Source organism: Anolis sagrei, chromosome 6 (assembly GCF_037176765.1).
Source record: "Anolis sagrei isolate rAnoSag1 chromosome 6, rAnoSag1.mat, whole genome shotgun sequence".
NCBI classification, from domain to species: Eukaryota; Metazoa; Chordata; class Lepidosauria; order Squamata; family Dactyloidae; genus Anolis; species Anolis sagrei.
In genome coordinates, this window is record NC_090026.1 from 17,209,403 (window position 1) to 17,232,688 (window position 23,286).

Consider the following 23,286-nt stretch of genomic DNA (forward strand, 5'->3'; position numbering starts at 1 on the left):
ATTTTAACTATTCACTGCCACCTCTGCAACCCCTCAGAACTGGAATCAGGTCTTCCAGGCAGCCATCATCCATCTCCACTTTTCATTTTAGCAGTTGAGTGGTGATTTGGCAGGAAAGTTTTCAGGGATTGACATGAAGTGGAAAGATGGCCACACTGACCGTCTTTTTAGAAGGAAGCTGAAGTGGCTGCGAAGTGAATCACATATTATCTGAGAAATCAATACTGGGAGATACAACAAGGATCAGGTGTCAATTATTATTCCGCATTATATCCTGTGGTCTACCAATCGGCTCAAATTATGTAATTTGATTCTTGAGCATACACATTTTGGTTTGTAAAGGTATCAAAGAAGATAGTTGTGGTAAGATAAATAAATAAATATAGCAGCAGTAGAATTACTGTATCTGTCCTGGAAAACCAAAGAACATCCTTGGTAGATCAGGCTAGAGCTCCTTCTAGTCCAGTATATTTCCTACAATAAGCTACCAGGTATTCCTGCAGAAAGTACATTCTCTGCTCTTGCCATATCATAATACTAAACTCATTTTCTGAATATGGTATTGGTATAGCCCAAATGACATCATGCACATGGGAAGGGAGTGGTTTCAACAAGTTTGGAGGAGGACCTAAAACAGCCCAGTGAGGACTGAAGATGCTTATTGATCATGGGATGCTAGCTTACTGTTGGGATGGGAGAACGTAAAACTGAGAGAGAGAAATTGGATTTTTTTAAAAGGGCATGGGTAACTAGAAATAGAAGCTCCTTGCAAGTGCCATTTGTCATGCCTAATACTACTGATGGACAATCTCCAGCAATGGGCTTTTAAGCCATCTAAGCTAGGGGCTGGGTCACATCCTTTGGCAGCAAGGAATCGTTTGTGGATCTAAAAGGGAAACCAATGTTAAGAGTGTAGAGGAAGAAGGGATTATCTGTTAATTGCACCACGGCCTTGCTAGCTCTGTTCTGAAGACAAACAGGGTCAAAGGCTGCAATCCAGCATCAACTCAATATAGCATAAATACCTGCATATGGACGTGTACAACACTAGATCATATACCAACATCCCAACTTACTGAAAAGCCCTTGAAGCTGTCCAACATGGAGACATTATATGCTTTTTGGAGAGCAGGTGGGATAAGAGAGGTGGCTATATTGCCATAGCCAGGCAAAAAATAATTACAGTAGTTCAGTGACTCATAGAGGACCTGGCAGACCTCAGCAATCCTGCCATCATTTCATTTCAGGTTATGAGGATAGTCAGATCTGCCCGCTTAATTGCCACAAAGCATAAAATGGCCATGCATGGTGGCTTCATGGGTCTTGAGTAAGCAGTATGGGTGCTTTATGCACTGCAAAGAAAGGAAGAAACTTCCAAACCCCACAGCACCCGAAAAAGGACATCTGCACACATGAAGGGAACTCACAAGCACATATGTTCCTATCGGAATTCTGGACATTGTGGAGTATGTTTCTCAAAACATTTGTTTCTGGGGAACTACATACACATGTAATTCTGGAAAAAAAAGATGGAGAGAAATTATTTTTGAGACCCAGAAGAATTAGTAGAAGGAAACGCAACAAATTGTTTGAATGAAGTACAGAATAAGGAGTTAAGCTAACGTGATTTCATTTTCCAGGCTGATGAAATTACTCAATTGTGTAGGAATGTGTTACCTCAGAAAGCACATTGGGATCACTTTGAGTCGAAGCAGCACAACACCATAAAATAGAAGTATGTCAGTCTCATTTACATCAGGGATCGATAGCTCCCCACTGTCTTTAGAGGGTCATCTCTACTATACACACCATTTTGTACAAAAAAATCTTTGAAGGCTTCCTGCCCCCTTGGAGTGGCAATTTCATCCCATCCTTTACAATGTCTTTTAGGCTCATTTTTCGAAACACAAAAGGCCCAGAAATCACATCATATTGGGGAAAAGGCTTGTGCCTAAAACAGATTAGGAGAAGGTAAGAAAAGTGTGTCCAAATTTATAGAGAGTGCAAGGGTCATTTAATTTAGGGGAGAAATGAAGACTTGCATGCTGCTTCTGGGCCAGGTCTTGACCACTTCATAGTGTGCACAATATAGGAGTGCTCTTGAACCAGCATTCTCCACTGCATCCAGTTTTTTCAAGTGCTGGGATGACACTTCCACCTTCTTACCCTCACCTTAGGGCTGAACATGGTCATCTGCTCCCTGCTGGGCTCCCTACGTGTTTGTCTGGAGCGACACCCACCTCTGGTCACCTTCTTCTTCTGCCTTCTTTCATTGGCTGTGGCCTTTATTGGTTTTGCTGTCTACATCCAGTCACACGAGGTTCAGAATCCTGATGTCAAAGAGGTGAGCAAGAAATGACAAATTTAAGTGGAAAGTATGACAAAAATACTTGTGATGGAATTGGGGTGGCCGTAGGAGAAGTGCAGGCTGGCGAGGAATGGGAGATAGTAGTGGAAATTACAGGATTCCCTTGTTATCTTGCTAGCTGCTGAGGAACTTTTGGTTCTTTGTGTATTTGAAACAACTTGCAGAAGTATCAACCAGCATGGCCAACAGCAAGACATTGTCCAAAATGTTTGTAGTGGACCAAAGGTTTTCCAGCTAAAGTTTGGTGGCTGAAGGAAGGAGTGGCCATGGCTCTGAAACTACGGGATATAACTGATTGCTTACTCACATAAAATGCAAACAATTTCCTCACCAATTATAGGCAGGAGCCAGTGTGTTATCGTGGCTTCAGTGCTGGACTAAGATGCTAGATGACTAGGGTTCAAATCCAGGGTTCAAATCCCTGCGCAGTCTTGGAATCTCACTAGGTGCCTTATGCAAATTATACCATCTCTGCCTCAGAGGAAGACCTTCTCTGAATAATTCTTGCCAAGAAAACCCTACAGTAGGATTGATGCATGTACAGACACACAATGAAGGGGGAAAAACTAGTAAAGCCAGGCATTTGTTGCAAAACAGACTCAAACACATGATTTGAATCTAAGGGAATGCACTGATTCAGCCATGAGAACAGAATTTCCTGTGTTAGCAGCACTGACTGGTTGCTTTTGGCCTGTGGTTATTTTTCCACATTGTGCTCTAATTTTTAAATGTATGTATTATGGAATTTAACGAAAAACAAAAGATGCTGTAAAGCAGAGATGAGGAAACGTGCTCCCATTTCCCCGGACCACTTTTTCTGACAAAAATGAGATGGGTTGCTTCAAATAGAAGCTTCCAGGAATACTGATTCATTTTTTAAATAGGTCACAGCCATGTCCCCCAATTGGTAGCATTGAACATTTTTTAACATCTGTTTTCCAAAACTAGAAACAGACTTCTAGTAATTTCTACCTTTGTTTTGGTATTTTTGGCAGTTCATGTCCACCATATGATTCAAACCCAGGAACAGAATACTGGTCTTCAGAACCACAGAAGTTGTCAGCCCTGCTACAAAGGAAGTTTTTGTTTGTTTGTTTGTGAGAAAATTGTCCTTAAAAAGGTAGACCTGGATGTTCTATGTTCTGAAGATGAGGCCATACACCATTGGTTCCCAACTTTTTTTTGACCAGGGGCCACTTTGACAAGGGACTACTCTCCAACATTAGTACCAAAAGTGTTACGAATCAGTTTTTGATCAATTTTAGATTCAGTTTGGTTATTTGGGGTGCTGATTCAGAAAATTGCATTGGATAAACCACATTAGCTCTACTTTCAGATACAGAAGATATGCCATCCAGTAGTCACCATCTGCTCGCCCACAGAAAACCATATTTAATAATCTGGAGCTAATTTGGCAGTAGTACTCTTTCATTGGTAGCCAGCCTCTCCTCTCCTAACATTCCCATTACCTCAGCACTGTAAGATGATTTCACAAGACCAGTCACTCTTGTTGCCATGTGGTTTTGAGGCAACAGTGTAGCAATGGTGAAAACGCGGACCGTATTTTCGTTCTCACGGATCTCTGGGGGTCCATAGACCACAGATTGGGAACCACTGTCGTACACCAATCCAAACTTTAAAATCAAGTAATACAGTTATCATCTTTCAGTTTGCAATCAATTAAAAATAAAAAGGGTTTTAAGAGGCAAGATGATGAGAAACTTGAACAAAATGGAAAAAAGGCAGATGAGGAAAAATAAGGAAACAAGAAACTAAGATGAAATTTTCCTCCCTATCTCTAAGGACTGGAACTCTCTGCTACAGTCTCTGGCTCAGTTAATGTTCTGTGTCCCAAATAAGACTCAGGAAAATGCCTCACCACCACCTCCTTCTGCAACCATTGCTGAGTCTCACACTACCGTCTCCGTCATGGTTGGCTTCTCCTTTGACCTCCACAATGGCACAGACCCTCCTAATGGTACCCACCTAAGCCTGACGGTTAGTGGAACAGAATTAGGTCTGAAAGGTGAGTGATCTCTCTCTCTTGACGTATTGCAGTATCCTCTTCCACAAAGATCTCAAGAAATCCCAGTTCTGCCAATCCCTTCTTGACCTTTCCACACATACAGGTCCTGATGTTCAGGAGGCAATTCATGTCTTGGCTGTCATCATGAACTCCATATCCCGGGAGAGCTGCCTTAGCATCACTGCACCTTTGTCCCTTCTCCCCAAAACAAGGTGAGCCAAGAGCTAAGAACTGTGGTTTCCAGGATCTCTTCTTAACCCCCTAATGCAGCACTGCCCTCTTTTCCCCAGACAGCCACACACATGTGTGATAGAGGAGAGGGACATGCATCTACAAGAGCCAGGGATTTGCTACCAATCACATTACCAAACTAATCCTGCCCTGTCCAGTATGCTGGACCAGGTAAGAAAAGTGTGAGTGGCCAGTCACTCACACCCAGGAAAGGGGTCAGTACGTATGCATTGGCATTCCGGGTTTCTCTGTGGTGGGAACTGCTACTAGGACAATTCACTGCCAGACTCCTTTCACTCCCAGGCTGATCGTGCCCTCTGCAGCCAGCGTCTTCTGTTGACCGGGGCTTTTCTACTCTGCCTCTGTGCCATGCTGTGTTGTGCAGCTGGTCTGTGTTATCCACTACCAAGAGAGAAGCGAGGACAAATCTAAGTGGATCCAGCCAATTCCACACCCTGCATTCCATATTCTAGATAACCCAGATACACCAGCAATTTGACCTCATTTTCCTAAGAAACTGAATCACGGAACACTCTCCATACTGTGAATCTAAAGCTAGCTTGCATAGAGATGGTGTGATTGCAATGCAACTATAACAGGATCATGGTTCACTGTGAGGACTGGATGAAAGGGAATTATGTAATAAATTAGATACAAAAATAAATATCCTTGTTCTTTGCATTATAAGTAGCCATGCCACTGACAAAAAGTGAACTATATAATATTTGTAAGATAGTTCCTAGAGGAGGAATTATCCTGTTCAGTAGGGCAGAGTACCATAACTCTAAGTTGAATAGGATAAAACAGAGGTGAGTGATGTGACTTAAGAATCCCGGTGTCCTTCTTGCAGAAGTGAGTCATTATTTATTTAAAAGGTATCCCATCTTACATCATGAAATATTAGGGCAGAGTATGCGAAAAAATCAATTTAGGTACCATCTTGTCAGGATTTATCTATATATGTGTGTTCTCATAACACTATGACCAGTACATGTGTGTGTGTATGTATATGTGTGTATGTTTACTCACCACCAATGAGTCCAGTGAGATTGCAACATATTTTAGCTTTAATTTGGATTTACTTTATGAAAGTATACCTGAATTTCAAATCAAAGGTATATATTAAAAAGACAAAATAATATAATAATTGTCACAAGCACAGTTGGTGAGGACAAAGGAGAGGGCTTTCTTGGTGATGGCCCCACGACTTTGGAACTCTCTCTCCAGTGACATTAGACAGGCCCCCAAACTGTCCTCCTTTTGTAGGGACTTGAAGACGTGACTCCTCAATCAAACCTTTGAAAATATTTAGCCCCTAGTTGTCCTGCGTAGTACTTGCACATCCTGCACTTTATCCCTTGCCCTCTCTCTATTACTGCAGCTGGCATTTACTTTATTCCTAATATTAACAGCCCGGCCATGGTTACAGGAATTTACCACCACGGTTAGAGGATCACATCTTGTTCTATATGTGCATGTGTTTTATTTTATTGTGTTTTATACTGTGTTCACTTTCATGTTTATTTTTAGGCACTTTGTGCTGCCTGTAAGCCGCCCTGAGTCCCTTTGGGGAGATGGTGGCAGGATATAAGAATAAAATTATTATTATTTATTATAAATGTTTATCAGAACCATAATCAGGGAGACAGTCTAAAATCAACAAACTGAAAAAGCAACGTGCAACATCTGGAAGACAAAAATTAAAAGAATGCTGAAATTCAGAAGGAACACTAGTTCAACGACTGCTTAAAGATGTAAAGAAAAGATGTACAGATTTCCACAGGGAGGGCATGCCACAGTTGCATTATTGCTGAGGAGACAGTGCCTCAAATATAAGCCCACCTGGCCTCATGTAAGTGGAGTAACAATAGTGCCATCTTAGTTTAATCCTAGGACTGTGGGTAATAATATGTGAATTATTGTGCCTTGCCCCTCATCATTCAGTCACTCTGAATAAGAACATCATAGGTCACCTGCTGAAGATGTGGATTGTTAGGATTGGATTTTGTTGAACCTTCAGAAGAGCAGGGCTCCGTGCCATGTTGTTCTGAAAATTCAACGAAACCTTAACAGTCTACATCTTGAGGAGAGCTGCCACCAAGACTCCCCCACAAATGCACCTGACTACAAAATCATGCAAGGTATAAACACGGGGTTAAGGGTTAAAAATTTTGGCAGAACATAGGCTAGAAGAAGAGAATATTGGTTTGTAATAAACTTGTGTATTTAAGGTGAATGAGTGTGGGCCCTTGAAATGTGTGGGACTTGGCATCATACTTCCTATCTTGTGTTATTTTATTAGCTTACATGGAATTAACAACATTTCATTGAGCTTGAACTTTTTGCTCATCAACTGGAAGATATTGCGTTCTGCTTTCTGTTAATATAAGCAGTAATTCTTACCAAAACAATCTTTCCCTGATGCATATGGGGTTGGAAGGCATAATCATTTCTTACATATCTCAACTTCTACTTCACATGTCTTCTCAGAGATAACCTTTGTCCACGTTTCTTCTGAACAAACTCACTTAACACAATAAACTGATAGAAGTTAGAAACAAAACCCGCTAGTCAGTTAACATCAACAACTCAACAATTTCATCGCTTCTTGGTCTGCTATCCTACGGTAATAGATCTGCAGATGGGGGCAAGTTGGTTCTACAACAGGCATGGGAACTTGGGCCCTCCCTCCAGGTGTTTTGGACTTCAACTCCCACAATTCCTAATAGCCGATAGGCTGGATTGCTGTGAGTTTTCTGGGTTGTATGGCCATGTTCCAGAAGCATTCTCTCCACATCTATGGCAGGCATCCCCAGAGGTTGTGACGTCTGTTGGAAACAAGGCAAGTGAGGTTTATATATCTGTGGAATGTTCAGGATGGGGGAAAGAACTCTTGTCTGTTGGAGGCACGTGTGTATGTTGTAATTGGCCACCTTCATTAGCATTGATTGTTTCCTGTCTGGAATTTCCCTGTCTTTTGAGTGTTGCTCTTTATTTACTGTACAGGTTTTAGTTTTGAAAATACTGGTAGCCAGATTTTGTTCATTTTCATGGTTTCCTCCTTTCTGTTGAAATTGTCCGTTGAAATAATGTGGGTGTTTGTTTATATTTATATAATTTTGTCTAATTATGTGTAGTTTTAATTTATTGATCTCAGGTTTAATTTACTGATGTTTGGTCTTAATCTGATGTTAGGCTTTAATGTTACTTTTATATGTGGGGCTTTTCTGGGATTTTACGTTAGTATCATATGTTCTTTGTTGGCATTGAATGTTCGCCATTGTTATCCTGGAATCCGCCCTGAGTCCCCTTAGAGGGATAGGGTGAAATATAAATCAAGTATTATTGTTGTTACTATTTATTGTCCACCTGCTTGTGGATTTCAATGGCTTCACTGTGTAGTCTGACATGGTGGTTGTTCGAGTGGTCCAGCATTTCTGTATTCTCAAATAATACGCTGTGTCCAGGTTGGTTCATCAGGTGCTCTGCTATGGTTGACTTCTCTGGTTGAAGTTGTCTGCAGTGCCTTTCTTGTTCCTTGATTTATGTTTGGACATCGCAGCATTTGGTGGTCCTTATGTAGACTTGTCCACAACTGCATGGTATACTGTAGACTCCTACAGAGGTGCGAAGATCTCTCTTGTCCTTTGCTGAACGTAGCATTTGTTGGGTTTTCGTACTGGCTGCTCCGGTAGGCCAGTGTTTCTCAACCTGGCCTACCGGACCCCTGGGGAGGGGGCCACAAGGGGATGTTAGAGGGGTCGCCAAAGACCATCAGAAAACACAGTATTTTCTGTTGGTCTTGGGAGTTCTGTATAGGAAGTTTGGCCCAATTCTATCGTTGGTGGGGTTCAGAATGCTCTTTGATTGTAGGTGAACTATACATCCCAGCAACTACAACTCCCAAATGTCAAGGTCTGTTTTCCCCAAACTCCACTAGTATTCACATTTGGGCATATTAGGTATTCGTGTCAAGTTTGGTCCAGATCCATCATTGTTTGAGTACCCAGTGCTCCCTGGATGTAGGTGAACTACAACTCCCAAACTCAAGGTCAGTGCCCACCAAACCCTTCCAGTATTTTCTGTTGGTTATGGGAGTCCTGTGTGCCATGTTTTGTTCAATTCCCTTGTTGGTGGAGTTCAGAATGCTCTTTGTTGTTGTTCATTCATTCAGTCGTTTCCGACTCTTCGTGCCTTCATGGACCAGTCCACGCCAGAGTTCCCTGTCAGCTGTCACCATCCCCAGCTCCTTCAAGATCAATCCAGTCACTTCAAGGATTCCATCCATCCATCTTGCCCTTGGTCAGCCCCTTTTCCTTTTTCCTTCCATTTCCCCTAACATTATTGTCTTCCCTAAGCTTTCCTTTCTTCTCATGATGTGGCCAAAGTACTTCATCTTGGCCTCTACTATTCTTCCCTCCAGTGAGCAGTCAGGCTTTATTTATTTATTTATTTGATTGTAGGTGAACTTTAAATCCCGGCAACTACAACTCCCAAATGATAAAATCGATCCCCTCTCACCCTACCAGTATTCAAATTTGGGTGTATGGGGTATTTGTGCCAAATTTGATCCAGTGAGTGAAAATACATCCTGCATATGAGATATTTACACTAAGATTCATAACAGCAGCAAAATTAGTTATGAAGTAGCAACGAAAATAATTTTATAGTTGGGGGTCACCACAACATGTTGTTGTTGTTCATTTGTTCAGTCGTCTCCCACTCTTCGTGACCTCATGGACCATCCCACGCCAGAGCTCCCTGTCACCACCCCCAGCTCCTTCAAGGTCAGTCCAGTCACTTCAAGGATGCCATCCATCCATCTTGCCCTTGGTCAGCCCCTCTTCCTTTTTCCTTCCACTTTCCCCAGCATCATTGTCTTCTCTAGGCTTTGCTGTCTCCTCATGATGTGGCCAAAGTACTTCAACTTTGTCTCTAGTCACCTTCCCTCCAATGAGCAGTCAGGCTTTATTTCCTGGAGGATGGACTGGTTGGATCTTCTCGCAGTCCAAGGCATTCTCAGAACTTTCCTCCAACACCACAGTTCAAAAGCACAACATGAAAAAGCACCACAACATGAGGAAGTGTATTAAACGGTTGCGGACATTAGGCTGAGAAATATTGCGGTAGGCTCTTAGGAATTGTGGGAGTTAAAGTCCCCTGGAGGGAAGGCCCAAGTTTGCTCATGCCTGGTGTAGAGGCCTAGGGTTCGCATCCCTTTCCCCTCAACTCCTTGACTCATGGAAGGCGGCCTGTTTTTGTGTCATCTTTGAATAGTAACTTCTTCTCTGGAGCACTGATTTCTCAAACAATCAGCATTTTCTGTAAAGAGGCCTACTGCAAAAACAGGCCAATATGGCAGTAAATCATGACATATAGGCATTGGGAACATCACCACGTCCCCTCTATTATGACTTTGGAGGTGTTGTGGAAGAGCACCGTGTGAACGACGTGCTCATTTCCAGGTGAGGTGAGGGAAAGGCCAGGCCTGAGGCGAGGAGAGAGGCGAGTCTTAGCCCCGCCCCTTTCTCCCTCCAAGCCCCGCCCCCTCTCTGCAGCGACGGTTTAACGGTCGCCCGCGCGCCCTGCCTGCCTGTCCCCTCGCTGAACAGCTGTCGCCCTGCTCTGGCCCCGCCCGCACGAATCTTGCCCCAGTAACAGTTGAGCCGACACGAAACTCCGCCCCTAACAACAGGAACCTACCAATCACGCTCCGCCCTCTAACCCGGCGTTCCAATCAGAACGTGCTCTGGGGCACGCGGCGTCCCAATCTGACTCCCTCTCATTGAACAGCTCGCTTCCTCACCGACCAATCAGAGAGCCGAGCTCCGCCTCCTAAAGCTCCTCCTCCAATCTCGGCCTAGTAGCCACCTTTCAATCTCGCTCTCCTTCCCGCCCCGCAAAAAAAAAAAGGAAGCCCCGCCCACCAGGACTAAAACAGTCCAATCCCCGCCTGCCTCAACGCCCGCCCTTCTTTTTTCGTACGCATGCGCACTTTCATTCAGGAAAACCTCCCTGTCTCTCCGTAGCGCACACACTCTTCTCCCTGTCCATTCTACAATCCACATATTCCTTCAGTATAGCGCATGCGTACAACCCACCGCCCGTTCTACGTATGCGGTTGTTCATCGGCTTCGGGAGAAGAGTCTCCAGCGCCTGTTCAGTCCCCGGCGCATGCGCCTTTCGGCCGGCTCACTCCCTCTGATAAGTGCGCATGCGCGTATTCCCTCCGCGCGCCCCCACCTTCCCTCCGCGCATGCTCCGTGGCTTCCCTCTGCCTTGGTTCCGGTCTGGCTCCTGCCTTGGACGCCATCTTGGATTTGGGGACAACTGGAGTGAGTGAGGAGGCGGGAGGAGGCGGAGGCGGTGGCGAGAGAGAGGGGAGGGGGGGCCGGGTAGAGTCAGGCCCCCCACCCCCACGGCACCCCACCGCGGAGAGGGCCCCCCACGTCCCCCTGGAGCGCCCCCGGGCCTGGCAGCCGCTCCTGAAAGGCCGTGCTCGCCCTGTCCTCCCCACCCACCCACCCGAAGCCCCCTTCCCCTCCTCCCCGCCCCACTTCCCCGTCAGGACTGCCTTGCGGGCCTTCCCTACAACCCCACCCCTTCGCCCTTATCTCTTTACACCCTTAAGAATAAATACCTTCAGGCAGCCCCTTCCCCTCTAAACCAGGCTGCAGCATTTCCCCAGACACCCCCATAGCTTTCCCCTCATCTGTAAGGCCTCCCTTGTCCTGCATTTGCCCTGATTTGGGGTTCCCACCCTCCCCGAAATAAGGCCCAGAGATCCCTTGGCTGCAGATCTCTCCCAGCCCCTCCCCTACAAAAGAGGAAGACCTTGGCCCAGCAGAGATCAGCTTCTCCCCTTTCTCCCCTTTTGCTGCAGCCATGCCCCCATCGCTTCCCCTTTAGCCCTCCTCCCCTGCACGTCTTCCCTTCTGCAGAGCCTTTCTTCCCCAGCTGTAGAGCGGCTGAATTGGCTGTCGATGCCCAGTGCCTCCTCCTCCGACCCAGAGGCCTTCCTCATCCAAGGAAGCCCGCGACAGTTCCCTGTGAACCCTCTCCTTTGATTGGAAGAAGGTGGAGGAGGTGGTGGTGGTAGTTGGGGGTGTACTCCCCACCTCCCATACCCTGGAGCTGGAGCCGCAAGGGAACACAGTATCCAGGCAGCAGCCCAGACTTACAGGTGAGACCCCAGCGCTCCTATAAAAGGGGATTGGGGAGGAGGTCTGAAGAATATTTTGCAGGATGGGTGGGAGAAATGGGAGGAAAGGTCTGTTTGGAAGAACGGAGGGGCAATGTTGCTATTACTATTGTTGTTGTTGTTTTCTTAAATTGGAAATTCCAGGAGAGAGTCTGTCTCGCAGTGACACATCTGCCAGAAAAGAATATCAGGTTACTGGGGGAAAAGGGATAGGTCAGAAAGGGCCTGGGAGAGAGAAATCCGCCATAGGAAAACAGAAAAAGCAATGATGAATGCCCATTCATAAAGAAGTCAGCAAAATCAGGCTTGGAAATAGCCTCTTGCTTGTGGGAAGAAGAATGATGTCCACCAATATTGCAGCAATTTGTGGGTCTCAACCCCCTCCCTCCCCCCTTGGATTGTTCTCCTTCACAATAAGTCGGGAAGCCTATTGCCTGAATTGGGAAGCACATTCCGCTTCCAACTGCGTTTCTCCCCTTTGAAAGCTTAGTGACGAAATCGCATCTTACTGTTTTTCCCCTGCCAAATCTAGGCCCTACTTCTCTGCCCCACTTGTCTTCTATGACACCTGGGAGTTCTCTTTCCCAGATCCCAGCTCTGGGGCCTGTCACTCTGCTTAAGGAAAAACATAGATCTTACCCCTCCCTTCTGTCATCCCAAGTGCTTTGTACCTTATTTCTCTCCTTGAGGATAAAGAACTCTGACATCCTCCAGCCCATTTGCACATGCCTTTAACCTCCTGATCCCCAGGTCCTTACACCTTTGGAACCCAGGGATATAGGTTCAGTCCGTTTCTGAGGCAGCTCTGGAGCCCATGTTCCTATTATAGCTTTTTTGTGCCCTTAGATATTCCTGAAATTATATGGATTGGGGGACTAGTGTTGACAAAGCAGGTTACAATAATGGACTACTGAGGGTGTTTCAGAATTAATTATGTTTTTGTAAATATGGGCCCTGGCACTTCTTTCAGCAAGAAGGGCGAGGTGCTCCTGGCTTGGAGACTGTGGGTAGGTTTTAGTCACATAGTGTACTACCAAAAGTTTTGTTTTGTTTTTCACAGGAGACAGAAAAATTGTATTTGTTTAGCGGGAGGATCACATTGATGCAGCAGAACAATGAGAGATAACCATTTGGAGAGAAAAAAAAGGGGATGAGTGACTTATCTTGAAGGGCCCATAAGGTTCAACCTTGTACCCATAAAAAACAGTTCCCAATGTGTTTGCAATGGTTAGTGTAAGTCTTTCCTGAACCCAATATTTTTAATGATATGCCAAAGAATTTTATAGGTAGAAAAATCCTATTTTTCATTCAGCATGCATTGTTCAGATCATATAGTTTGGTTCAGTATTCTTCATTCCTGTGTTTAATATTGAACTTTGAATATTGGTATTATTGAGCATTTTGGGAGGTGTGTGGAGGTGCTCTTAAGAGGTGGGATTTGTAAGCAGTAGGGTGTGCTGCCTCAGCAAAGGTTACCTCTTGTATATACATGAAATATTTTATAATATGTAGAGAATCATGAGTGCTAATACTTTGTTCTATTGTAAGAGTAGATCTTCAGCTAGGAAGATGTCTTGTGTGTATACATGTAGTATTTCAGAAGATGAATAAGTGATTGATGACAACTTGAACAAGAGCCATTGATATAAAACAATCACATTTCTGGGCCTCCAGATGCATGGATTTATTTTATTTTTGCATGAATGTCCAGGAATATGATGTGAGCCATGGTATCCTTTGCGGAATTGTATGCTCTTTCTGGGACATGCCAATTTAAGGTAGATGTTGGAAAGAAATCTAGGAATAAATTACTAGTGTTAGGGTATACACCACAAAATTCATCTTAGCTCATACATTCATCTCAGCTTGAATATTGTTCTTGTTTTAGAGAAGATTTTCATGTCATTTCTCATGTCAAAAAAACGAGTCTTCCGGCAAGCAATATTGCTTTTGGGGTCTTTTGCATCTATTGCTAATAACCAGTTGTTTTGTAGTACACAATGGGCCACAATGTCTACCTGGTTGCTTTTTGAAAATGAATTTTCAGCACTGTTAACATGGAAGATCTTTGCAGATTGTTTGATCATGAATATAATACAACAGATGGTTTTTGTTTTTCAAGTTCATGTCATTCTACTGACCATTTGCCTATGGTCAGCAATGCAGTTTTTTTTACAAAGTCTGTTCTGTTATAGACATATGTGCCAAAATTATTAACCCGTCCACAAAAATGCTATTTAGTCTCTTTATTTATGTATGTATTTATATATCAGCAACCTAAAAGAAAGACGTAACCAGCTTTCTTGCAGTCTCCCTCACTAGTCAGGTGGATGTAATTCTTCTTCTTACAGGCAAGTGGCTATTTTCAAACATGATTTTGCTGAGTTCTTTATGAATGGACATTCATATTTTTTCTGTTTTCCTGTGCTGGATTTCTCCTAGCCTCTTTCTTTCTCTTTGAAGCAAACATTGTTTTTTTCAGTAACCTAAAACTGAATCTTGAGAATCCTTTCAGGTAGATGTGTCACCATGAGACAGGTATTATCCTAGAATCTCTGAGGTATAACAAATTGTGCATTGAGCTAAAGACAGTGTACTGTCTAATTCAAAATAAAACAAAGACATTTTCAAAGCTAGGCAATAACAGGTGATGTGTCTACATTTGTGGCTGTTAATATTGTGTCTTCCAAGGGTTTGCTTCTGTGTTGAACATCTCACCATTCTGTGATATGTTGTAGTGACTGATAACACAGGTTGAATAGTGTTAATACACCAGAATTTTTGAATGTGACTTTGTTTTTTGTCAGCGTAGATATTGCCATGATAGCTGGCCAATGGAGAAGTCAGTGACTCATGCTTCCACTGAAATATCTGAAGAAATCTTGTGGAAACTGAAAAGGTGGATAGGCCTTATCTGTCTCTCCCAACCCCGTTCCTACATCATAGGTTCTACCCTGATCCTACGTCATAAGTTCTCTTTTAGACATTTTAGAAAAGATGAGGAAAAGGAACCTCTACATTGTCTAAAGTTTCACTTAGTTTCTGCCTTCATGTTTTGTTTGAGAGAATGTCACCTTTCTGTCTGTCTGCAGCTCCTTCATAGACTTAACACCAGTGACAGGTTTTGCAGAAATGTGGTTGCCTTGCAGCACTAGTTACATGAAGCATTTCTCTTGACTGGTGAAATATGTTGGTTAGAATTGAAAGGTTATCAGCTCTCCTTTCTTGAAATAGTTTTCTAATGGTTGCAGCAGAATTTGTGAACATGACTGCAGTGTTTCTAAAGTGCTTTTCTGTCATGTTCTTTTGATAAACTACAATGACCAACTCCCAACACCTCTAGATAGCACAATCATTGAAGAGGGATGATAGAAGTTGCAGTCTATCAGCATTTGAAGGGCCATGCATTGGCCACCCATTGTCCAAAGGCCTATGATACTGGAACCTTGCTGAACTTAAGTACCTTTAGATCCCATTGATGTTTGGTTGGGCAACTGCTTGGGAAAACTGCATAGTCTTGAATTCCATGATGAAACAAAGGAAAATATAATAATTATATTGAAAAAGGTTCAAAAACAACAGTTTTGAACCCTTATGCTTGCAATAGAAAGTATGTAGAGAGTGGCAACAGGTGAAGATAGGTGAGTAAAGCAATCCTTCTTGTGTTTAGTAACTGCCCAGTTTTTTTTCCTCAAGAGCGAACAAATGGCTATCTTTTAGTGTTTGGGGGTCCTAGGAGGTGAGAACGAGTCAAAACAATATTGTGTGTATGCGCAGAAGTTCAATAGCCTGGACCAGGATGCCTTTTTGGTTTTGTTTTATTTTGTTGTTTACAATAGAACATCATGGCTCAATGGTGATATCATATTATCAACTATCTTAGGAGCATTTACCAGGGCAGTCTTTTGTTTTTAAACAAATTATACTTGGCTGAAGAATACTGGGCAACATTTTGAGATCAGAATCAGCTCAGAAAATTCTCATTTCCACTGTTGAACACTTGACCTCAAGCCAGTAGTAATGTTTAGCAACCTCCTGTTGTGCTCTTTGTGCTGACTTTGTGTTTAGGGTAGAGATAGTATGTTGTTGCTGTGACACATTCCTCTTTCAGATACTTAAAGATACTTTTTTACTTTCACATCCAATATTTTAGTTCTTTGTCTATATTCCTACTTCTAACATTGCCGTCTCCAGTTTTTGCACCAGGGAAAGCCAATGTTTGTTCCCTCCATCTAATGGGAACCCAGTACTTCTTCCCCTTTGATTTCTCTCACTCTTCAGTTGTGTTGAGCATCACCCCCATAATCCCTAGCTGGCATGGAATTTTTCCTTTTGACTTGGAAAGACAAGAGCTATGGTTCTACACATCCAGGGTGCACATTAATCAGTTTCCACTTGTATGCAGTTCTCTCTTCTTGCAAGCAAGGAAAATTTACTTTGAAAAGCTAGATGTATCACTTTTCCAAGGGCTTTCCTCTGACCCAGTTCAGTTTTACTGTATATTTTGCAACAGTAAATTTGTGAAAGTGAGAAAAATTGCCCCCAAATAACTGGGAAGGTCTTCTATTTCTTTTTAAAACATCTGTGGTAATTCATACAGTTCAATACCAGATATATTTTATTAACTGTATCCTATGTGGTAAGTCAAGGTAGAAACATCTTATACCAAGTTTTGGCTTGCCTGGAGCATGAAAATTACCAACACATTTTGAGGAAAACGCCATTATTAGTGTATGGGGCATAGGAGCCATTCTTGAGAGAACACATGAATATACAGTGTAATGTATTTTGGTTCCCATGCCCTGCAGAATTGAGTGTATCTACTTCAATGTAAGAATCCCTAGATCAACAGAAAAGCATGCCGTTGCTTTCTTGATATAAACCTGGTGTCCTTTTGTTTTGTTTTTTTGGCTTATGCTTTAAATCATTTATTGCTTGTAGAACAACTCCCTCGAGTTTGTTGTCTCCAGGCTTTCAGTTCATTTTCACATTTTGCATATCTTCACATCAGTGAGGCTGGTGGAAAATCCTTTATGACCAAATGTCCAGTTTCCTGCCTTCCCATAGTCCACACAGCTGGAAAGACTCCCCTTGATCAACACCTTTCATGCCAAAGTGGGCAGAGGGCTCTGAGGCAAATCTACCTGAGCCATCCAGAGCAAGCTCAGTATGGATGACCAAATCGTATCCTGTAGAGCAGCAGTGGAGAATGAGTGGCCTTTCCGATGTTGTTGGCCTGCAAATTCTTACTCTTCCTTATTGGCTATGCTGTAATGGGTGGGAATTGCAATCCAACAACACCCAATGGGCTACACATTCTCCAGTCTTTTTGTAGAGAAACCAGAATTCACTTCTTTGTCAGCTGCCTTATTCTGAGGGGAAGATTTCTTCCTCATCTACAGTTGGCTATCAATGACACTTCATAGATAAAAGAAAATTAAACATTAGAAAATCCATTATTCTCCTACCATAATTTTAAATTATATGTGTGTGTGTGTATAAAATATTAAATTGTGATTGTGGATCTATAACTACCACAAACACTTGCCATAGAAGAGTGCTTGATGATGGTCAGCTCTAACATTCGTCTCTACTTATAGCAGATTCCTAATGAGTTATCAAGAGTCTTTCAGGTTGGTATGAATTTTAGAAATGTCATGGCTCTTAGAGGTTACAGTCACATAAACTCACACTTTTATGGTTCTGCCTTTCAATGCAAAAATATTAGGTCAAATACCATTCAGCACTACTGCTTCCAGGTAGCAGGCCAACTGATGAGTTCATTATAGATGAAAGCGTGTTTTTAAAAATTGTGTTGGAATTATTTTGTACAGCTTAATTGTACAGCTTCAAACCATTTTATAACAGCACCATAAACGATTTGGTAGGGGCCCGCTTGTCCCCCTACCAACCCCAGAGATTACTCCGGTCTGAAGACCAAGGTTTGCTTGCAGTCCCTGACATCCGGACTGACCATTTGTCATCTACTAGGCATAGAGCTTTCTCGATCGTGGCCCCTTATTTATGGAATGCCTTGCTGGTTGAAACTCGAACCATCCGAGACCTACTTGCTTTTCGGAAAGCCTGTAAAACTTTTCTTTTCCGGCAAGCTTTTGACAGGTGAATAACCTGGACTACACCTGTTCTCGCCGCCTAGTGTTTTGCTATTGTTATTTTTAAAGCTAATTGTGTTGTTTTAATCTGCTTCTGTAAACCGCTCCGAGCCAAATTGGGAGTAATTAAATAAGTTAAATACAATTAGATAAATAAATAAATAAAATATGCTAAATTAAATAAAATGTACTAAATATTTTTGTTGAAGGCATCATACATTCATGCATGATCACTTCTAGTTGAGTATGATTGTGTTCCAGAGGTAGAGTCTTGGCTTTGGGTCTGTAAATGTCTCTGATGATCCATTCTGGATCCACATGGTCTTTTACATTGAGGACATAGATTTCCAGGTGGAAAGCAATCACAACAGGGATTTGCTTGTTGTGCCTTCCTCTTTGCACATTTCTTCCTTTTGCTCTGTAATTGTGGCTATTCAAAATTCATTGGTAACAGCTGACTCCAGTGCTAGGGCTTCCCAGTTCTTGGGGTTTATACCACATTTTAAAAGATTAGCTTTAAGCACATCTTTAAATCTCTTTTGTTGTTCACCGACATTCCGATTTCCATTATTGAGTTGAAAATAAAGTAACGGCTTTGGGAAACAGTGATCGGACATTCAGACAATGTGGCTAGTCCAGCGAAGTTGATGGCAGGGGATCATTGCTTCAGTGCTGGTGGTCTTTACTTCTTCCAGAATGCTGATGTTGCTCTGCCTGTCTTCCCAAGAGATTTGCAGGCTTTTTTTGAAGGCAATGCTGATGGAATCCCTCCAGAAGTTGAGTGCACTCTTGTAGATGGCCCATGTTTCTCAGACGTACAACAGTGTTGGAAGAACAATAGCTTTATAAACAAGCATCTTGATATGCATAGTCCTACCTGCTTTATCATCACAGCAACCCTTTAATGTCACATGTGATGAAACAGAGTGACTGTGCCAAGGTCACATGATGATTCATGGATAAGCAGGGCTTTGACCCTGAAATCAGTTCAGAACTCTAAATATTATACTGCATCACCTCTATGATTGAGGTTTTTGTTGTTGTTGTTGTTGTTGTTGTTGTTGCAGTAGTACATTTTATGTTTCCAGGCAGCAGTTTTGCTCTTCCTGTAAAGATTATTTGTTCAATTTATTTCCTACTTCTCCTGTCCCAAAACTGATATTCAAGGCTGATGCTTTTCTATGGAATTAATATCCGTCTCATCCAAACTGTATTTCCATCAGATGATGTTGGAGTACAGGTCTTAACAACCTAGTGGTCATTAGTACTGGGAGCTGCAGTGTACCTGTGTTCTAGAGTCTGAGAATGTAAATCTGCATTTCATTCTGCATCCCTCAGTGTCGATCCAGATACCTTCCTGCCAGTGTTCCCACTGCCAAGGTTGGCCTTGTGGTTTGCCTTTTTGCTTTGGATTGTTCCCTGGGAAGCAAGTGAACAATACAAGGATTTCCTCTTGCTGACACAACCCGCCTGAACTCACTTGATTTCCTTGTTTTTCTGTTCACTGGGCTGGATGGAGGAGGGGAGTCTGTCCACTGACAGCTGCCCGTCTCAGAGGGAGAAGAGGAGTGACCCCAAGTGGCTTGTTTAAACAAATGAGGTTCATTTGCAGATTGGTGCTCTTCTGAAAGGAAAATGCACCCGGTCTCACTTTTCTTGTGAGTCTGAAGTTGCTAATCCTTTCTCTGAAGCAAATGACTGGGAATGGAGAGATGCCCAGATGGCTGTGATTTCATGGGTAGTCTCCACTGTCCAGACGCATCAGCCCATACAGACAATGGTTCATGGGCCCTTTCCATAGGGTTCGCGTGAGACACACAGATGACAGATGCCTATTTTTCCTTGGGATGTTTCCCATCTGCTACTGTTGAGCTATTGTATTATCCAGTTAAGAATATGATAAACCATCTTCTGAGTAGCTTGAAGTTTGCACTCTTTTTGTTCCAGAGGAACCTGTTCCAAATTTGCCCTGGGTTTTATCTGGAACAAAGGTGAAGAATGCACATCATTCTGGGATATATTTAGTAATCAGAGAATTGCGGGGGAGGGGGGGGGCGTTCCCTGGGATTATTCCTGCCATAAGTCCTTGGTTCCCCAGTTTTGGGGTTATACCTTACGTGGAGATGCTTATGCTGTTTCAAAACTTTGGACTCCAATCCTTCGAAACCCATTGCTAGCATACTGACTAGGGATCATGGGTGTTGCAGTATATTTTCCAAGCTGTGCTTGCATGTGCATGCAAAGGAGCCAGCCTGTCAACCCTGCCCCCTTGCCATCTAGGGCAGTGTAGTAGACTACATGTCTGCCCCACATTGTGACAAGGATGTGACAAATACATCCTTGTGCTCCAGGAACCTTCCAAGGCACTTTGGACTTCCTGAAATTCAGTTTCTTTGCTACTGGTTGAGGACAGGAATACCATCTGTCTGTTGAAAGAAGCCCTGTTGCTTTCTGGTGTTAAATTCATATTAAAATATGTGGTCTTCTTGTGAAAGGACTGAAAGTAATTCAGCAATTTTCTGTAATGTCCCACCTCATTTCAAGGTCTTGGACCATTAAATAAATACCCCAGCCATTAATTCTTAAGGGTTTTTTTTAAAGTAAAAACTAGATTCTAGAGATGTACCAAGTTTGGGAAGTCAATGGCAAACGTGTATAGCATTTAAACAGATTAAAAATAAATCTCATAAATAAGTTAATTGAGATTGAGTGGGAGAAGGTATTCAGAAGTTTCAACTGATTTAGGAACATAAACGTGTCTTCTTTCCTGAGTCTTTGTTACAGTTCAGTAGTTTGTTTTTCTTAATGGTAATATCCAAGTGTTTCACATGTAACCAACCAAAATTTTATAATAAAAATAACAAGTAAGAACAGTTTTAAGTACATCTGGGGTGTATGGATTAGGAGTAGGCAACTTCTTCACTGCCAGTCAATCTGTATTGACAACTATAAAAGTCTCCTTCCTCAGAAAAAATACTAAATCCAGTGAAATCTTTTACAAGTTTTATTTTCCTGAGTGTTTTCTCACAATTCCCTTTGATACTTCATAGCAGATCCCCTCACTTTACAGTCAGCCTGCCACATTTCCTGGAGTTCAGAACACATGACCCCCATGAAAGTGAAAAAATTGTGAATAAAAGAATTACCTTTTTTACATAAGGGAACACCTCTCTAGGAATTTTTAGATCTTCCAGAATGACTCTGTCATCAACTTCCACTGAAAGCCGAACCACAGAATTGCACTGGAGAACCTAATGATCCCTAGAGAGTTTTAATCAAATTCTTGAATAATCAAATCTGGAAAAGTCAAAAATGCAAATATGGAAAGAAATGTATGAAGAGAACAGCAAAGGTAGCCACTCTTCTATGAGGATAAGAAAGTCTCAAAGACAACATAAGTGTGTTTAAAGCAGTGGTTCTCAACCTGTGGGTCCTAAGGGGTTTTGGCCCACAACTCCCAGAAATCCCAGTCCGTTTACCAGCTGTTAGGATTTCTAGGAGTTGAAGGCCAAAACATCTGGGGACCCACAGGTTGAGAACCACTGGTTTCAAGGAACAAACATATATATTAGGTTGTATTGTAGTGTCCTGTCAGCAAGTATAGAAGAGAAATTAAATTAAAAGGCTCAATAAGATGAAGTAACTTTTTAGGTACATCTACACTATTTCAGTCTGTTTTGAACTACTATTAAGGTGATTTTGCTGTGCAAAATAACCCGCCTGGAACCAGTATGAGGCCTAGATGATGATTCTTTCATGTGCTTTTGCGAAGGTTTGTTGTCTAGTCGCTGTAGTTCAAAGCTATCTTAAAACTGCATTAAATGGTCAGTGTAAATGAGGCCTAAATGAGAACATGGCCCCTCTGATTGCAATCCTGTGGATTATTCTGAAGGAACAGTTGGCCATGCAGGTCCATGAGACTAGTAGCATATTTTGCTTGATCCACATAAGAGAAAAAAAAATGAGCAAGAACCTATAGTCCTGTAACTGAAGGAGGAAAGGGTTTTATTTGAGTTGTGAAGCTACAGGGACAGCTGTGCTCTTACTAAGGCAACCTCATGTCCCTGGAAAGCGGAAGAGACTCATCAGGATGCCTAAGCTTTCCTGGAAAGAACAAAGAACTCAAGTCAAGAATGAGAGCAGGGGAAAGTGGTGAAGGCAGAGATAAGAAAAGGTGGGAGTTGCATGCTGCTCTACATTTCCAGTTCCCTGCTGAATCCTGCCTTGTGTATGGGAGGAGAAAAACCTTAATAAGGGGGAAAAGCAGTTTTACCTCTATAGAATCTTGCCTTTCTCCTGCATTGCTTTGCTTTGTACTCTCATTGATTGTCATATTCTTGCCATTCTTTGGGGTGGTTGATGTGGATGGGAATTTGCATGATTCTGCAAAGAAAGTATCTTGAAGAGACCACTATGTGACCTACCATTGATAAGATTGGACATGGATCCTGGTTCTCTTCAGAAAAAAGTGAGACACTTCATTTACTACCTCATCACACTAGAGAATGAATCCACTTGAAATCTGGTTGCTGCCTCCTGCAGAATTCTAGGGTTTGTAGTTTAGGAAGGAGCCTTTAACAGCCTCACTAAACTACAAACCCCAGAATTCTACAGGAGGCAGAAACTGGATTTAAAGTGCATTCATTCTCTAGTGTGATGAAATTGATAGAACCGTTATTCCTTCCCTTTACCTATCAATAAACTGAAGGAGACAGGTAAAGGCTCTCTTATCATGATACTCACGAGGTGTAGATTATTTTGTTTCTGCAAGACAGGTGAATCACAACTTTCCAGCTATGGTAAGAGAGCTCATCTCTGTTTCCCTTCCTTAGGTAAAGGGTGAGAGTGAGGCCCAGCCCCTTCCACGGCCATCATGCCGTCGAATGCTCGGGCTGGCAGCTTGAAGGATCCTGAGGTGGCTGAACTTTTCTTCAAGGATGACCCTGAGAAGCTCTTTGTTGATCTGCGGGAGATTGGCCATGGCAGCTTCGGCGCTGTGTACTTTGTGAGTGCTGGTGGCAATATTGACAGAACTACACTTGGTGGAGGTCACTTAGAGCAATGTATTGTCGAAGGCTTTCATAGCCGGAATCACCGGGTTGTTGTAGGTTTTTCGGGCTGTATTGCCATGTTCTAGAAGCATTCTCTCCTGACATTTCACCTGCATCTATGGCAGGCATCCACAGAAGTTGTGAGGTCAAAAACCTACAATAACTCAAAAACAATACAATAACTTCGAGCAGTTTTTACAGAATGACCCTTGTCTTAAGTACTCATATTGTGCCTTAGAGCCACGAAGGGCATATCCCTATTGTTCAGCAAAGTGAGACAGGTGTCCCAATCTTTT

The 23,286-nt window shown here is 42.7% G+C and overlaps 3 protein-coding genes across 6 annotated transcripts in view; all 3 read left to right on the forward strand.

The window, feature by feature from the left end:
- KCTD13 (potassium channel tetramerization domain containing 13) overlaps positions 1–23,286 on the forward strand; it is a 131,449-nt gene that overhangs the window by 48,211 nt on the left and 59,952 nt on the right. The window lies entirely within an intron of this gene.
- TMEM219 (transmembrane protein 219) lies at positions 2,186–5,289 on the forward strand. 2 transcript variants are annotated; one of them, XM_060780262.2, is made up of 5 exons: positions 2,186–2,344; positions 4,172–4,394; positions 4,498–4,606; positions 4,685–4,796; positions 4,929–5,289. In XM_060780262.2, exons 1-5 carry the CDS (start codon positions 2,186–2,188, stop codon positions 5,055–5,057), a joined length of 732 nt encoding a protein of 243 aa, XP_060636245.1. In that variant the 3' UTR covers positions 5,058–5,289. The 2 variants fall into 2 exon arrangements, with proteins under 2 accessions (XP_060636245.1, XP_060636246.1); XM_060780263.2 differs by lacking the exon at positions 4,929–5,289 and having other exon boundaries at positions 4,689–4,775.
- TAOK2 (TAO kinase 2) overlaps positions 10,894–23,286 on the forward strand; it is a 41,497-nt gene continuing 29,104 nt past the window's right edge. Inside the window, exons 1-2 of one of the 3 annotated variants that reach the window (XM_060780258.2) lie at positions 10,894–11,808; positions 22,772–22,944. In XM_060780258.2, the coding sequence (XP_060636241.2) occupies positions 22,813–22,944 (132 nt within the window). In that variant the 5' untranslated portion in view covers positions 10,894–11,808; positions 22,772–22,812. Of the gene's footprint in view, positions 11,809–12,896; positions 13,054–22,771; positions 22,945–23,286 lie in introns of those variants that run through there. The other 2 variants (XM_060780260.2, XM_060780259.2) reach the window with 2 other exon arrangements.